Source organism: Styela clava, chromosome 10 (genome assembly GCF_964204865.1).
Source record: "Styela clava chromosome 10, kaStyClav1.hap1.2, whole genome shotgun sequence".
Lineage (NCBI taxonomy): Eukaryota > Metazoa > Chordata > Ascidiacea > Stolidobranchia > Styelidae > Styela > Styela clava.
In genome coordinates, this window is record NC_135259.1 from 7,760,822 (window position 1) to 7,780,103 (window position 19,282).

General features: G+C 34.9%; 1 protein-coding gene across 1 annotated transcript; it reads left to right on the forward strand.

The window, feature by feature from the left end:
• Window positions 1-664: 664 nt before the first annotated feature.
• LOC120337311 (uncharacterized) lies at window positions 665-17,397 on the forward strand. The gene is made up of 8 exons (XM_039405070.2): window positions 665-1,021; window positions 2,189-2,351; window positions 7,276-7,388; window positions 9,212-9,314; window positions 9,990-10,109; window positions 13,247-13,402; window positions 14,174-14,307; window positions 15,001-17,397. Exons 1-8 carry the CDS (start codon window positions 765-767, stop codon window positions 15,446-15,448), a joined length of 1,494 nt encoding a protein of 497 aa, XP_039261004.2. The 5' UTR covers window positions 665-764; the 3' UTR covers window positions 15,449-17,397.
• Window positions 17,398-19,282: the final 1,885 nt, after the last annotated feature.

The window sequence follows — 19,282 nt, forward strand, 5'->3', positions numbered from 1 at the left end:
ATGGCAACTTTCATCTGACGGAAATGGAAATTACTCGGAACCCAACTAGTATCTAGAAGCTATACAAATAATATATTAACTGGTATATCGTACCGATATTATTAATCAGGGGAGAAATATCGGAACGATGCAGGCGCGGCGGTGTGGCTCTCTTTTTCTCCGGGATAAATATGTAGATCTAGGCTTACCATACGTCCCGGTTTAGCCGGGACAGTCCCGGTTTTAGCATATTTTTCTGCCGTCCCGACAATAGACTTAAATGTCCCGATTTTGCAGCATGACAGTCATAATAGTTTATCTATTCGATACTATTACAAAAACAAAATTTTTTAACGGAGACAGCCGATTTACCACTGATTTGCGTCTCACTTCATGACATGAAGTATGAACCATGCGTTAATTTAACACCCAACTGTAATGTCGTTGAATCATCAAAATGCCGGAAACAAAGTGCAAGTTTTCTAATGAGTTCAAAAATGAGAACAATTCCCATTATTTGAAGTGAAGCCCAATAGAGTTTGATGACTGCAATCTACCCACAATGATAAGAAAACGTTTAAACTATTACTAACCCGCGGAATCCAACCAAGTTTGACTTGTCCAATCCGCGCCGTCCCGGTTCTTTGCTTCAGAAATATGGTAAGCCTATAGATCCCATTTTTCATACCCTCGGTTTATGAGTGTACGTGCTTCACGTGAGGCGCTATTACACTGAGCCGGCCTTATTGTTTATGTTGACGATTTCCCTCTGACATAAGAACTGCATGCAATGCGACGCCGCTGGTTATTTTGCCGGCGAATTGGACGGTGAGCGCAGCAGGCGTGTGTGTAATCTTTCCAGTCTTTGTGCAATAGTTATGGATAAGAAAGTTTATTATACAAAAACGCAAACCTCGGACAATTATCCTCCCAGAGTTCTTCATATTTGTGGATCAGTTGAATCTTCAATTGGCGGAAATTTGACGACCTCGACTATCGGGACATCGTCAGCGCTGATGGGTGATAGAAGTCCTTCACCTAAGTAAGTGGTCTTGATATAATATAAAAGTAATTTTATAAATAATACTCAATTTTAGTAGAGTTTTCTAGAGTCAATATTATAATGTACCCCAATCTGTATTACAGTGGGTATTGTGATTGACTTCTTCATGCTCCCACAGTCCAGCAGTCAGTAATGAGGCACTGAGGTCAAGAAAAATGGCATTATCTGAATAAAACTGCAAAGCCACTGTTTATTTAAAACCACTCAGCAATTCCATTAATTCAATATTGTTTTGGAAATAAATTATTAATGGATGCATGAAGTTTATACAAAAACCTTTCGTTTTTATCAATTTGAATGACCTATTGCTGTATTGTTTCCAGTGAGGTTTGTTGTGAAAACTTATTTTGCTATATTTTACACAAATTGTCTGAATATTAATTGGAAATTTAAATACCGTAGTCTTCTAAATCAAAACCTAATTTATGGCAGTATAAGAAATGGGACTTGTCTGCTCAATAGTCATTAGTGTCGAATTCATGCTCAAATTGCTGATAACAACTTCAGAAAATTGGTCTTTTAAATATTAGCGCATCCAAAATCCATACATATCATAGATTAAATAGGCTATACCAGAGTGTGTAATTTGTATGATTTTTTTGTATTTGAAATGATTAGATCCATGGCTGACATTGAGCCATATACCATGTTAAGCAGCTACACCATTTTGTCTTGATTCTTTGCAACTTTATCCCGATACTTGTGAGTTTATGGACTGGCCCAACCAACACCGGCAAGAGCTTCAGGTTGAATATCAAGCTTGTCAAAATGAAAAATTTATTGCTGTTTGCTCGAAGATTTGCACATTATGTATATTATGCGCTAGGACAGTAGGAACACACCAGCACTGCTGATTATCATGTGTGGTTTTGCAAGTTAAAATATCATGGGAAATAAGGATTTCTGGTCTGCAGGGTGTTTCATGATACCACTGGTCAGTTACAGCTTCCTCCACCACCATAATCTGGTTCACTATTTCTATATCCGACATTGTCCTTTTCTACGAGAAAAATTTAACTCTATTATTCATATTTTTCGTGCCACCTCCAATTAACTTGTTTACATAAAAAACAATATGATAGTGCATATATTTGTTGCCAGGTAGATTCCTATTTAATGGGCTAACAGATTGCTTTTTTGTTTTAGTGTCTGTACTGTACCACATGATAGAAATAACAATGTCATAGTGTCACCGTCCTGGGCATCCAAACAAAATCCAAGCATAAAGCAAAACGACCTGCAAGTCAAGCTTCCTACAACAGTAAACATCAAGACTGAACCAGAGTGCGACTCTCCAAATATAGTGCAGGTAATGAAAATTAGAAAAAGTACTATGAGGCTCTCCAGAAGCTACTTACCGGTAATTGATGACATACTTAATTATTCGGTGTACTTAATTGATAACGTTTTCACAATGTTACTATGATCTCTGAATATTTTAATTTCCAAGACTCCTTCCAAGCTATCATTATGATGGAATAGGGCCATACATTCGATTTTAATATATGCTGATCTGATTTGAGACTTTATGTGTCCCGGAACAAATACGCTTTTTATCTCACCTCGCGGAACACCAAGAAATTAAAAGGTAAAATCATTGGCTGGTTTTTAAAAAATTTGGCCTATGATAAAATTAAAAAGTTTGCTGTTAACTTGACAATTAAAAAATTAGGCCGAAAGTTAAAACTCCATGCTTTCAAGACTGGCACGAGGCCTGTCCTCTTGTTAAGATCGCAAGGCCTGTTCACCTGTTTGTCGACAGGCGGGAGACAAATGCTGGAGTACGGTTGAGATCGCCATGGCAACCAATTTATTCGCAATTTTGATCACTCTTCTGCCGAACACTCTGAAGAGGTTCACAGAGCACCAGTGTTCCACGGAACATAGTTTGCTAAATGCTGGTATAGGGTGACAATTTGGTTAAGCAGAACTTCAACCGGATACCCCAAACATATCTCGTAACTGGCAACTGCACTATTTATGCCAGGCCTGCCCAACCTTTTTCGCCTCGCGGGCCACCTTCACGTGACAAAATTCGTTGCGGGCCGCAAACGTTTGTACCTATCATTAATATCAGCTAAGTCCTGATTTCGCTGTAGGTAATTCACATAATACATAAAAGGCAAGTTTATTAACATAAAATCAATCAATTTCATAATTGCTTTCTGGTTACTGAGTAGGGCAGGCAAATTATTCAAATATTAAGTCAAATAAAAGAAGAGCAGGTTACTATTCGAATATCTGGTAACACGGGGCGTGGACATGACACTTGCGTTTTTTTGACGACCACACGAGAACACACACATCACGTCGAAATTGAGTGTTATATTCGCCTGTACTTTTTTTTTTTCAGTAGCTATGATACTGCCTCAATGTTCAAATGAGCATAATGTGCGCCAATGTCACAGAAATATCAAGTTTGAGTGGACAGTTTCTTGCAATTTGAAACACCAATACAAGTATTTATTGAAGTAACATTATAAAGATTTCTGGACTAATAGCCTATATATACTGATTTGTAACCAATATGCAGCAATTCCATTAAGTCATCATATTTCATCAGAAATATTGACGGATAGACAGTGGCGATTTCCGAAATCTTATTTAACCTAAACATTAAATAAAAAAAAATACAAACATAAAAGGGCAACGAGTCCCGGGACCAGTAAGTAGGCCTACCAAAGATATTGTTGACTTTTTATTTAACGTTAGCGATAAAGACAACCAAAGCAGACAAGTAAGAAACAATCAGAATGAAATTAATTTGCAAATTCAGGATCCAAATTCATTCCTATAATTGCACTCAGCGTTCGTCCTCAATGATCCGCACAATATCTTTAGAGTTTCTCGAACAGAACGCTCAGTTAGGCGAGAAATAAAAAACTGACGTCGATGTCCACCAGGGTGCAAGACTTGACACATACGTAATAATAAGAATCTGCATTTGAATGTAGATAGATGGCAGGAATAATCACATCAAGATCACGAAACATATTCAAGCCTATATATTGATATATAACATAGAATAAAAATAAAAAATCTGCTTACAAACTTTATTTACATTTATTTATTTACATTCATTTATTTACAAACTTACTTACGGGCCGCCGGGTTGGGCAGCCTCGATTTATGCTATCCATCTCATGAATTGGTGTTCTGATTATTACCTATTTTAAATCCAACCTACTCTTTACTGGATTGGCTATCAACAATTTTTCACAGACACAACTAATGGAACAGTTGGATTTTTTTTATTTCATTAAGTTATGATGTTTACTTAATATTAAATTCATCCCAAGTGATTCAAGAGTCTTGCTGCACACTAACACAAATATATTTCTGTAACGTTTCGTCTGACCAAGGTCAGACTTCTTCAGAAACCAAATCATTATAAATCATGTTATAATTTATATAATGGGGAGGATACACAACAGTAAATTGATAGGCACTTATGTGAAAGTTTAATTTATTTACCTGATGTAATTTTCATTAAAATTGGAATGAGGTTATAAATTTGAACTATAAGATTCATATCTAGATGCTCAATTTTTCTACCCGGTAAGAAGCAGAATTTATTATTAAATATTCATTCTTACATAATTTATTAATATTGAACCCCAATGTATTACAAAATCAGATGAGTGTTATCAGCTACTTCTATGTTCTTTCAATCTGAGACATAACAATAACATCGTGCCTGCAGGCAATAAATTTTCTCAGTGTTTCATTTATGAAAGTTAATAATCGTTTGGTTTTCAAAATTTTTGGCCGTTATGGTCGCCCTTTTCAATTAAAATTTCATCAAACTTGTTTTTTTGTATAGACAGGTTAGTCGAACGTACACAGTGTGAATTATTTTTGTTTAAGGAGTCATCTTTTGTTTGGTTTGAAATTTTCGTTTCATTTTGTATAACATACTGGTACATTAAATCATAATTTAAAATATACAAGAAGAGTATAGCACATAAAAATACATGCTTTTGAATACTCATACCAATTTTGTCGCATATTAAGAAATATAGGTTGGCCTTGCCTTCATGAATATATCAAATTTTTTTTTAAACTAAGAACAGGTGCCATTGACACATGTTGGTTGGAATATTATTGTTATGAAATTGCGAAATGCAGCTAAACCAGAATGATACCTTCATAAATTTGAGTAAATCTGTGTTCAAAATGCATGATATAATATAATATGGTATTCACAAAAACTCAAAATTACTTGAGTGCAAAAAGGAAACATTTTATGAACATACTTTATAGAGCATTGGTTCTTAATCTTTTAAGCCGCGCGTGTTTCAGAATTTGTCAATTCCCGCGCCCCATCAATAAAATGATTAGCTAATAAAGAGTTACGAAACACAGATAGTGAGGCAAAATTATGTTTTATAAAATGTTGAAAATATGTGGATGGAACGTAAATATTTAAAATGAAGAAATATGAATATTTAAAATATTATATAAAGGCGGGCAAGATCAAATCTTAACAAATACTAATATTTTTAATTAGGTAGTTTTACACACTTTCAAAAAAAATTCTCTTATATCTATCTCGATGGTGAGAAAAGCCAATTACATGTCAAACCATAGCTTCGTTTGTGTTCACTATTCCCTATTCTCATATGGGAATAGGCAGCTTATTAATAGAATAAGTAGTAAGCAACCAGTGGTTTTTTGAATAATGCTAAGACAGTGACGGAGGGGACTAGAAATTCCTGCACAAAACTCTTGTTCTCAATCAACTCCTGTGTCATATTGCCAAACTATTATACTGCTGCACATTGACATGTTAGAAACAGGTGAAAGTTTGTTTGTACTCAAACAGAAATTTATCAGTCATGTGATCCATTCCATATTTTTTTGTTGTTGAATTTTGTTTTTTTAATGTCAATTTGTTTTAACCGAATGGTTCCCAACCTTATATGCTAAATTCCTTCCTTCCCTTTTCCTATTGTGAAACTCATCTCTCCCTTTTCACTGCTCGTAAAAACCATGTTGTTTTTCATTTCTTAATGGATCACTACATTCACTAGTACTCTGTTTACTATTTGTACATAAATATCAAAATATGTTTTAATATTTCTGAGTAAGCAATGAACATTGTTAATACTACACACAAATACGAGGTAAAATACCTTCTCTCAAAACAATGAAATTGCTCGAAGGGAAGAAATTCTGCTGGGTCCGGAACACTGTTTTATCTAATCCTCTCCGCACCATTCAGATACCGGGGTATATTAGAGTGCAACATTTCAATACAGTCATCGTGACAATATAATTTTCAGAGTCTTTCACCAAGAAAGTGTAGTTACGACACGCGAGTACATTGTAGCTCTAATTTTGTCCAACTACTATTGCTGTAATTGAATTTGAATATTCTATTCTTCTTATTTCTCATCTTACTCATGAATCATCTCTCTGGCTTTTATTCAAATTTTCAAAAGTTTGGACAATAAATTTGATAGCGGAAAATGGGGAGATCCAACATAGCACTATTAGCAAGGTTTTTGACAAGGGGAAAAAAATTTTGCCCACCTAGATCGTCGTGCCATGTAAGTGTGACGTGAAAAGTTACATGTGACCATAGCCTACACAACAAGCGCACTGGGTGAAAGAAAGAGGCGTGAAAATCATGTTGTCGAATCGAGTGAGCAAGAAAATGTGAAGTTTCGTTAGCGTCCCCATATCATGAAAGTCTGTGGCAACTTAAAATACAACTTACACAGACTACGATCATAATCTAACAAGCATATTGCAGGGCCAGATTGAATCACCCAACGGGCCGGATTTGAACCACTGGCCGCAGTTGGCCCATGTCAGTTCTAGGGAGAACAAAACTTATTGTAAAAATGCCTAGATTACTGATTGTTTTGGGTACAATCATACACAGATGGAAGTTCAAGTGTTGAAAAAATTACCGTGGTAATTAATAACAAACTGATGAGTTCTGTTTTGGGGTTATCTCTTATGTGTCATCGAGTATGAATGTTTGTGTTATTCTGTATTTAGTATGTACATACTTGCATGTTGTTCCTAATAATTTCCTCTAGCGAGTTTGTGAGCATGCTTTGTCTTTATGGTTTATGAGTGCTCTGGCAAAATTTTGAACTTGGTGTGCTGTTACAAGTAAACACAAATAGTTTAAATAGCATTTCCTGTAAAATCCAGAACAATTATTGACAAAATATAAATTAATGCGTTTATGTAATTGTTTTGATTTTTTTTACACCAAGATGACGGTACCTTGTTCATCAAAGATGAGGCGAGTTCGACGTTTTGTACCTACAGCCAGAAAGGATGAATTTTATTGGATGAAAAGAAGGAAAAACAATGAGGCTGCCAGGAGGTATTAATTTTTTCAGTTGCATAGTAGCCTACTTTTTCAGCATTTATTATGTTTTGAAAGTAAAGACTTTTACTTACTATTTTACTATATTCTAGAAACCTTTCATAAATTCAACATCAGAGAAATATTGTATAGTATGAATAATGATACATTCTTATATGACATATTTATAAACTTTTCTTAACCAAAGCTCTAAATAGGCTAGGTAAGCAGCTAGAGCAGTGGTTCCCAAAGTAGGGTCCGCGGACCTTCTGGGGACTGTGAAGCATGGCTTATAGCTTGATCATACAAAAATTAAGTACCGTGGTTCTCCGTGTATAATATGCACTTTCATGGTCAAATTTAGTCTCACAAATATGGGGGTGCGTACTGCGTATTATACATTGGTCTAGAAAATATAAAAAATATTAATTCTCATTTTATGCTTTAACTGGCTAATAATTGTCACATTTATTAATCTTAAGTTCCTAATTTAATGTGGCAAAGTCTGTTAAAATCAGATCATGCTTGATTCGGTAGAAGCATACCCAGTCCTCAACAATATAGTGTGGATGAAGGCACACCCTTAACTGCTGTCATTGTCTGGTCTATTTCTCTCGTTTCGCCGAATTGGCAAAACTTTACCATAATAAATCACCATATGAGTGACCTATAACTTCTCTCTGAAGTGTGATGTCTGAAAACAGGTTCTGATATCAGGCCTTGTCAGCTTTTAAATGGGAAGGGACAAATGAATTTTCAAGGTACTTTAATGTCAAATAACATCACATCATGATTGACAGATGTATCACAGGCAAATACAAAACATATTACCAGATATATATATAGTTAACAAAAGGCAAGCAGACAGAATGCCTGAAACGACTGACCGGGAAAAACACCTACAAGGCAAAAGAATTTTGATATGCGTATTATGCATGGAGTTTAAAAAATTCTAGTTGAAAATGTACTAAAACCTGGGTGCGTATTATCTTTGGTATATTTACATGGAGAAATACGGTACTTAAATTTGCAAATACACATTTGTCGCTTTTTGCTGCTTCGCAATCACTGCTGGAGACACTTATTCTTCACCCATTGAATGACAAGTTTTTGGTTGCTATTAGATTTTCTGATTATGTATATTGAGGAAATAATGATATATTGTTGACTCCTGTCGGCGGTTTTGTTTTCTATTTTATTTTTATTTTTATGGTACTTGATCCAATTTCGTAATGAATTTTAATTAAATTGAATATAATATATATGTGGTATTCACATCATTAATTTCATAACAGCCGATACTATTTGGGAACTTTTAATGAGCCAATTGATGGTGGCCAGTTTATTTTTCTCTTATTTAATTTGAAACCTTTACCCAATTAAAAACGTTGTTTTCTGGATCAAGCTTATTAATGAAGGGGAGAATGGGAAACTCATGCGCTAGAACTGTAATACCACAGATAAAAGCGTGCAATGATCCCCATTTTTTACACAGTATTGTAATTGGATGGTCTTCTACATTTTAACGAGGTTTTTACTCTCAGAATCCCATTATTATATAACCTATTTCAACTAATAGGGTATGCACATCCTGGTTTGTTTTGAAAATGCATCCTTGATGATTGCCAGGATTTATTTTGAATCTGTGAAATTCCAAAAACACAAATATATCTTTTATTTTTTGATTTAATTCAGCTGCCTTATTTTTAAAATACACCCGTCTGTGTACCTTAGAAGGCTTAGATGACTCATATTTTGGAGACGATTTTCCAACTGTCCCATGTTTATGTTTTAGTCAAATTGTATGTTCGGAGACTCTCATAACATCTATTTTTTTTCAGATCGAGAGAAAAAAGACGGACCAATGATCTGGTGTTGGCCCAGAAAGTATTACTGTTATTAAAAGAAAATTTTCAACTGAAAAGAGAGCTGCTAGCAGTTAAAGTATTTTATTTTTCATGAATTTCAATTTAAAAATAGTTATATAATTTTTGATGGTCGCATGCTTTTAATATTGATTTTTTTGTAACCTTTTATTTTTGTTAGTAGCGTTATCAGCCTCCTGGAGGTTTGTAGTCTTTCTTCTGTTTGGAAATTTTAGTAACAAGAATACTAATACCATCATAATGTTTAGTTTTTAGTTTTATCCACCACAATACCGTCATTTTTAAAGAATCCAAAACTGGTAATCTTACTTGTTTGTCTTCAAGTCACTGTATGATAATAACAGGTTATTTTTGGATCAGTGACTTAATTTTAGCCACAAACCATACTCGTATCTTTTTATCTCTAAAAACAATTTATTGTTTTGATTAATAAGTTCATTGTATGCAAATTTTTGTACTCCCGAAGTATGTGAACCAAGATGGTGGACACCAGAACATAGTATGTGTACCAGGTTAGGGTTAGGCCATAATTTCAGGAACAAATACTACGGGAGTCACTCGGCGAGTCCCCGAACTGTTAATAAAACTAAAATAAGGACAATCGGAATAAAATTATGTCCTCACCCTAACCTGGTACATATACTACGTTCCAGTGTCCGTTATCTTGGTTTACATACTTCGGGAGTTCCCAAATTTTATTAAATAAATATCGCAAATGCATAATTCCTCACAGCTCAAATACAATGAAATTGATCCATCAGAAGTTGAAGAAATAGATAAGTATTTGAGGAAACATGAACTTCATGCCGATATTCAAGACGGTCTCAACCTAATGAACTTCGATTTGCAAGAGGTAGGTTAATTTTTATTATACGTGGATGCAGTCATGCATGCATGCTGAAGTGTTCAAAATTTATCTTTTTTTTTCCATTTCACAATTGAATAACGATTTTCAGAAAAAAAGTTAAAAAGGAGCATATTTACAAAGTCGGACTGGCAATATTTAATGCATTAATAACTGTTGATAAATGACAGTGAATACTTTGTGTAACTACTGTCAATAACTACTGTTAAATAAAAAGGGAAAAGTTAATAAAAAAAAGTCTCGGGTATCTTGTTACCCTTATTTTACTTTTACCACTAGTATTAATTTTGCATTTCTACTCTGGTAACTTCAGTAGGCCTATATATTGTAACTTGTAAGCAAGGTATCCTTAAGGTGCACAACTGCGACCGCCATTCATACACCATTTCCGCTGGAAAATCTCATTCTAGCGTGCTTGCAACAATTTCGAAGCGTGGCTCGTCATATTTTCTAATGCATGCTAGAATCCCCGTTCCTTGTTCTTATGTCTGAAATTATCTGGAACGGGCCATTTTCAGCCAAGCCTGCAATGCCAACGTGGGACGGTGTTGCATTTAGAAATTCTTATTATGCGCTCTGGATTTAGTGTTGTCACGCCAGCAAAATTGACTTGTCCGTAGTAAAGTCAACACAAATAAAGATATGGAAAGTTTAGAATTTAAATGAATATTTGCTGTGCCCACTGTTTTTAGACGGTATTTGTTGGCTGCTCGTAGGCGTATCGTTAGGCTAGAGCTAGACTGAGTTTAATGAGGGAATAAATGAAAGTGAAATGCTCAAAAAAATCTGAAAACCTGGCTTGAGGTTACGAAAACTCGAAACCTGGGTTTCAAAATAATAAACCTGAGCGGGACACCATATTATGAACCTATGATGTTAGTTATATAATCTATTATTTAATCTGTAACCTAAACCTTTCATGGAAACAAATAATCATTGGTTAAGCTTGACGAAAGGTCCGGAGTCGGACCGCGGTTTGCCAGTTGAGTAGCCCTGTTCTAGAATAACGTAGATGCACTACAAATAATAAACACCGTCGTTTTGTTTTGGTTATTAATGATGTATTCACATTGTTTACATTTAATCGAAAAATGCTGCCTTAATTGTGCGCCATTGTTCTATTTATGTAATAATAAACATAATATTATCAATTTGTATGTTATATCAAATTTTGGTTGTACTTGAATCCACATTGCTTTTGGGGCCCAATGAGCCATCTACATTTATCTCATGTGATATGTGGTGACGACTGAGAAAATCAATTCGTCAATGGTGATGATATTGCTACCATGACACGCAGATTAGTAATAAAATTAATATTCAACCGACATCTATATTGGTATTTTTTATCATTCATTCTCCATATGGTGAAGTAAATAACCTAACTTCTACTCAATTGTTGGAGATAATACATTACATACTTATCTGTGACTTTTATCAAATTCTCATGTCTTTAGAATAATTACTGGAATAAAAATAACACTACATCACATTCATTATTTTTCTGCTCCTCTAGTTACATCCAACTTTTGCAATATACTTTTACACAGAAATTTTTCTGATAATAGCAATATTTTTTATTTACAAAGTCATTTTCTCCTCTTCTGGGCGATGAAATTGTTTCTAAGTTAAAAACAAATTGATTGATCTAAACTGCTGGTCTTTTCCTGCTCTTCTCTCTAATAAAATTAAATGTTTCTTTTTCAAGTATTCAGGGATCGATTCGATTTAGATTCGTTTTCAATGGGCCAATATCAAAAATAAGTATTTTTTTTATTCAGCCAATTTGATTTTTCCAATAAAAAACAGTAGTCATATCGACTCATATGTGCGAGGAAATACTCAAGAATATAGGAAATACTGTGTTACTTTCCAAGAATAATTTCCAAACTTGGCAATATTTCGTTTATAAAATGAAGCATCGCAAAGGATGATAAAAATATTTCACTTTCTGTATTAAAAGGGATTTTTGTTTATATGGTACACATTTAAGTATTTCAGGTGACGAGGAAAGCAAGCTTAATTTATAATTTTGTATGAAACCTAAATATTATGCAGATCAGTGATCTATGTATAATTCAACACGGTAGTCTAATTTGGACAAATTGAATTACCATGTTTTATTTGGCAGCTCCGCCGACAACGACAATACTATTATTGTTACTTCCTATAGTTACACTACCATTCTCGTAGAAGCATATTTAATTTTTTTGCCTGGTTGATTGTTACGCAATATTTTTATCAGCTTTTTTTTCTATATGTTTTATAATAAATTACATTATATGAAAATTTTTAATAAAACATTCCACATTTCAATCCGATGGATTTTACCCAGAAGGGCAAAAACTTGAAAAAGCTGTTTGAGATAATGAGAAAAATTTAATTTTTTATTTCTTAACTTCTGTAAATTTTTATTGAATTGAATAGCCTATTACTTCAAACTATGATTTGATACCAGTTAGATAATAAGCACCATTCTCTTATAATATGTCCGAATGAGAATTCAAACATTTGACTTTCTCTGTCTTGGAACTCAAATTAATAGCACCAATCCACTTTTTATGAGAAATTCATCATTTCATTCTGTCATGTCTCATTTTTAATCTAACAGATTTTCCATAAAAATTTAACAGAACTTTGTTCGCAATCCCGCTAATTACTTACTAGTCGCGGGGGTGTAGATCACCGTGCTAATCGTTAGGAATACGCTCGCCACCACACCTCTGATTACTCTGCGTGGGCTCGCAGGTTTCGAATCCCATGCGGGGATAGTTATGTGCGAGAGGATTGCTGGATTCCCGTCGCTGTAGGGTGGTTCACGCAACCGCTGGTCGGTTACGGCTTCCTCCACCATCAAGTCCATGCTCCCGAAAACAAATAACTAATTCCATACCCGACATGGAATGGTAACTGGACAAGAGGCCGTGGTTCGCCATATGGTTAAGCCAGCTTATCGGCTTTCCTTTCCCCCAGGATAAATATGTAGATCCTATCCTACTTTCATCAGGCTCAATACTTGAGAAAGAAATTCTGTACTTAGAAATGAAACAATATTTTGGCAGAATCCTTTGTGCTAAAATTTGATTACCTTCACATTCTTAAAATTTTTATTTCAATTACTACAGATTCATGTGCAACCAAGCTCACAATTTCATTTGGCGAAGTCTGGAGAGACTAAGTTACCATCAACAAATGGTATAGCAAGCTCAAGTAGACTGACAGAAAATGTTAATGGTCAAACCATGCATAATACATTAATACAAAATGGGATACATGAAAAAGTATGTACCATGAAAATATCCTTATATTATGATTAATTTTTATTATCTTTTCCATTCAGCAAGACAATGCTCCCCAGGTGGGGTATTCGATGATTTTGGGGAGTGTGTTCGGTGCAGTATTGCTAATATTCTTAACATATTCAATATTTTGAAGATACATATCCATTCACCTTATAAACTGTTCGACCGTACAAAAGCCGGAGTACGAATTGCGAGTATAGCTAGCTAATATTCATTAAAAACTGAACAACAGAGGAAAACTAGAGTTGCCAAGCTAAGATAGGGAGGAATGAAGAATTTCACATTATTAGGCAAAATATATTTTGAAAAAAGTCCTATTCCACTGAATATTGTATTAGGATTCTGAAGATGAATAAAAATATGTTTATTTTATCAAATTCTAAAATACTCCCGTATGTTACAAATTTTCTCATTGAAGTATCTAACAATATGTTGCAAATCCAATAGTTAATCAAGCCTTGAGAAAATTTGTTGAAATGCCATTTCTGTCAAATGTTTTTAATGTTGTAACTCCTTATTAACATTTCCATAATAAACTAAGAAGTTATTTTGGGCCTTATTAGCCAAAGTCGTATAGGATTCTGTGTTTATAAGGGCTTCTGTTTACAATTATCAAGAAGCCCTTATGAACTTTTGAATCTAAATATATCCTTTCCTAATTGGTTAGTCAGTTGCTAAATTGAAACAATATGAATAATTTGGCTTTTTTAGATCTGTTGCTTTTCAAGGTTATCAATTATTTTTCATCAGGTTTCCTCTATAAACGAAGAGATTAAATCTCACGTTGATGGGAAGCATCAAGTTTTGAATCATACTGTCTTCATGGAAGTTTCATGCAATGCTGAATCCAATAACACAGATTGTCAATGTCCTGAACCTTTACAGTAAGTCTGCAGTAGTTAACTTGAGCTTCTTGAATCAGTGTTCATTATAATTTATTACCAAAATATACTATGTGAGCATTGAGCAATGACATAATGGTTTGCGCATTTGACCTTTCTTTTCTATCTTGTTGTCATGTGTAACAGATTACATCTTCAAAACTATACCAACTACCTGACCAAACCAGAGTTCATATCAACCACCTTGGCCAAAGTTCATACCAACCACCTTCACCAGATTCCATACCAATCACCTTGACCAGAGTTTATACCATTCGCCTTGACCAGAGTTCATACCAATCACCTTGACCAGAGTCCATACCAACCACCTTGACCAGAGTCCATACCAACCACCTTGACCAGAGTCCATACCAACCACCTTGACCAGAGTCCATACCAACCACCTTCACCAGAGTTTATACCAACCACCTTGACCAGAGTTCATACCAACCACCTTGGCCAGAGTTCATACCAACCACCTTGATCAGAGTCCATACCAACCACCTTGGCCAGTGTTCATACCGACCACCTTGACCAAAGTTCTGGTCCTTTAAATAAAAGAAAGCTCCTTATATTGGATTATTCTGGATGCTGTTACGGGACCCTCGTGATTAAGTGTTATATGAAAAAATTAATTTTTACTTGTAACTTATATCCAATCTAACTTAAATTTATTTATGTTATTTCAAATTTCAGAAACTCCGTTCCCGATAATGTCCAGAAAACCTTGTCCGATTCCAACAGAGCTTTTGACCTCCAGGCACCATCAGCAGTAAAAAACATTTTTGTACAAAGCTATCAAGTCAGGAATCCAGTAAACTCTCAGCAAAATGGCAATTTCCATGATAATGATATGCACAAGGAAGGTAAAACTTATCATGTGAAGTACATTCCTAATCTAAAGGCTGAACAGCAGCGTAGTAGTATACAGGAAGAACCTAATGAAAAGCTGATCTCGCTGCATACTCGTTCATACTCTGGAACAGATTTAACTAATATTAGCAGTGATTATACATCTACTTCATACGAAGCGAGTTGTGATACATCTCCAAAATCTGCAATTGACCGACATGATGCGCAGGATAAAAATCTTAGACTTCCTTATAAATTGCGTTTCAAACTTGGTACAATGCAGTCAGTGTAGAGTTAAGTATGGTACAAACTTTTTGAAAAAAAATCTTTATAGACCTCTGTCGTTTTATTTTAGCATACGAAACAACAAAATGTTGCAATCATCCAATCATTGAAACGCCTTTTAAAACCCTGCCTATACAAAACTACCCAACTCAAGCTATGATTACAGTGAAACTTTTGGTACTCCCATAATGCATGTACCAGGTTAGGTTTAGGCCATAATTTTATTCCAATTTTCCATATTTTAATCCTCTTACGAGTTCGGAGACTGTCTGTGTTAGCCAAGTGAGTATACCCCCAGCCCATAGGCTTCTGTCCCTTTACATAACTTAATGTACAGTAGGCGAACTAAATTAGTTACCTTCATGTGGAGCGCCAAATTTTTTATATTACGTTAGGTTTCATATTCACTAGAGCTGTCAATTAAAAAAATGACTCTATGATACTTTTGGTATGTCAACTGTTCTACTTCATGGATTTTCACAAGTATACTGCACAGAGTCGTGAAACTATGTTGATCGCGTGCTTAATAAATTTAGTAACAAAGAATTATACACACAATTGTTGTCAATATCATTTCTTTTTCACGTCCCAAACTATTATCTTGAAATTATATTCCTAAATAGTAGAAATTATTTGATTAATAGTTTGGTAATATAGAGCAACATCAATAATATCACGAATAAACAACCTATCATCGTATTTCATTCAATTAACTAATAGAAAAGAATTCTGAAATAACTAGAACATAATATATCATTATTGCTACCTGCATGAATAATACTTGGCGTATAAAGTTAAATAATTGGTAGCTCTGCTAAGCAGTTTGTAATGCAGTGCAACTAACTCCAAGCAAAACAAATGTGTCAAGAAAATATATTTATAATCAAAGACTTCTATTTAATATTTGAAATATTTTGCAATACCTAGTACATACGCTTCAAACCGAAAGCAAAATAGTTCACCAATATCACTAATTTGATTACCCTGTGCTTCAAGCGCTAATATAATAGTTCAATTATTAAATTATCATGCACTTTTTGTCTTGTATATTAAATCTGCATATATATGTTTCTTTTTTTTCCTCTTATTATTTGTAACATTTAAACCAAGCCCAAAGTGAACAATCCCAATAAGGGCATGGCGTATATAGAACTAATATACCTCAGGTCTGTTAGGACGGCTAGAAAGTGTAGCAAAACTTTGGATTTTTTCATATGTTGCAAAAAACTTCGATTTAACTTTTTTTAAGCATCTTTAGGTCCAAAGCCTCGTGTAAACTAAGAGTTTGTTTTAGTTTAGTGTCCCCCCTTTTTAGGGTATTTGTCTGGAGAAAATGATGATGACTTTACCTTGATACATTAAATAATACAGGGCCGTCATAGAGTCCTGTTTCAATTTTATTATGGAGTCAGTTCTCAATATCTCCATTTATTTTAATCAGTGTTTATTAAGTTTCTTACTTCATTTGATAAAGGGCAGGGACCAGCAAACCATATATGGTATGGTTGAATTCCCTTTGCAATTTAAAAAAATTCATGACCTCATGAACATGAACACACTTGCATATTTATGTTCACACCCAGATTTCTTTATTGAAAACCAGATTGGTGCATTGTAATTCAGTTTTATATTGAAATTTTGGAAATATAATTGGTGATGAATATTATTGTGTTTCAAAACTTTATTCATATTTCATCTATTCTTCTCTTTGAACACCATGTCACATGACTTTTTGTCTTGAACATAGCTTATTCTGTATTTGCTGTAACAACTCGTTTTACTGCCGTTTTTTGGCTCTTTTGCCATGCTGTGTGCGTATTGGTACAGTCGGTCAGCATTTTTCGTACAACATTATTTGTTTTAAAATATTCTAATATTGTTGCCTTGCTGTTTATGTTTTGCCAGTGCACAATTACTTTTTTTTCTGTTTAAATACACACAAAGTATGCCTGTCAAGTTCAGAGGACTTTGAGACATAGCTGAGTTAGTCTGCCAGTCAGTCTAGTCCTATTAGTGAGAAGAAATTGAAAAAGCATAGTGGCTTGCGCAATTCAATCATTCCTATTGGGGGATGTGAGTGACGATTGGATTTGGGGAAGTCTTCGAACCTGTACTTGGGATGGCGTGATAATCAGCGAACAGATCTCTTTTTAGAGATGAAGGTTCCTCATTTTTTTTTTTTAAATGAGGTACGTGTTGTTAGTGAATTCGACACAAAAGAGAACCTTTTCTTATCATTAAGACTGCTTACTGGTAATTAATATGGCGAGCCGCAGGCCTCTCGTTTGATTACAGGTACCATTCGTAACATCAATTCAAGCTAATCCCATACCCGACATTGACAGGTAACTGAACGAGATGCCGTGGTTGACCGAATGATTGGGCCGTCCTAACGGTTCCTAATCCCCGGGATAAATATGTAAATCCTATCGGGTATTAATTGACAATAGTGAACCAGTTATCTTTTTCGGTATAAGCGAGAAGTTCAGCAATCCTTTCGCGCACAATTATCCCACAAAGGATGCAAAATCCGTTCCTGGTAATAAGATATGCGATAGTAAGCTCCAATTGTCGGGTGCATAATATATACAAGTGTGTTATATAAAACTTGAAAGCAGGGGACGCTGTTTGGTCACTGTATAACGACAATCAACAAGCTTACTTGGAATGGGCTTGTCCATCAATTGTCGCCATTCCTTGCATTAGACAGTATCACACTAAAGAAGGCCCTTCGACTCCGGAAAACGGAGGCTAACATTAAAACGGGTAGAACGAAAAAAAAATAAAGGTGACTTAATTATATTAACCATATTCGTCATATTTTGTCGTTGCAACTTTTATGCAAATGAAGAATGTTGTCTTTGACACCGATTTTTGTCATATCCATAGGTTCATGTTCAATATATATACAAGTAAGTCGCACTTCGTAGATGGTAAAAACTTATAATGCCGGAAATTAGTTTTGGACTGATCGTGTTTATAATTCTTCCTTGATTTCATCCAATCAGATTAATTACGGATTTTGGCAAGCAGCGGTTGTGGCAACGATACTACAACATGGGCGTTGAGTCAAATCATACTGTATTATTCGTTGGTTCTCGATTTTCTCGTTTCAAGTAGTTGAGACTCGAGCACAGACATTGCTTTTTTCACCTTGACAAAGTGGCATAATAGTATTGAGTTATGATAATTGACTATTTTTATAGTGATATAATCTTGGTGAACTGTGTTGAAATGTAATCCGATTCAGGTGAGATTTACACTATAGACTCCGAGTAATATAAAATAAATGGGATAAATATGTAAATCCTAATATGCCAAATGATAGACAACACTGGCTCTGACTTTGGTGACAGCACATTTGAACCTACGTACATTTGAACCCGTAAATCTGAACCCGTAATTTGAACCCAGGACAATTGCACCTGTATACTATTGCACCTATGGACATTTGCACCTACGGACATTTGAACCCATACATTTCCACCCATGGATTTTAGCACCCGCATATAGATTGAACCCGCGAACATTTGAACCCGTGTACGTTTGCACCCGCGTATATTTGAACCCATGTACATTTGCACCCGCGGACATTTGAACCCGTGTACGTTTGCACCCGCGTACATTTGAACCCATGTACATTTGCACCCGCGGACATTTGAACCCATGCACATTTGAACCCACGAACATTTGCACCCGCGGACATTTGAACCTACATACATTTACACCCGCGTACTTTTACACCCGCGTACAATTGTACCCACAGATATTTGCACCCATGAACATCTACACCCATGGGCATTTGCATTTACGGATATTAGCGTCTTTACATATACACCCT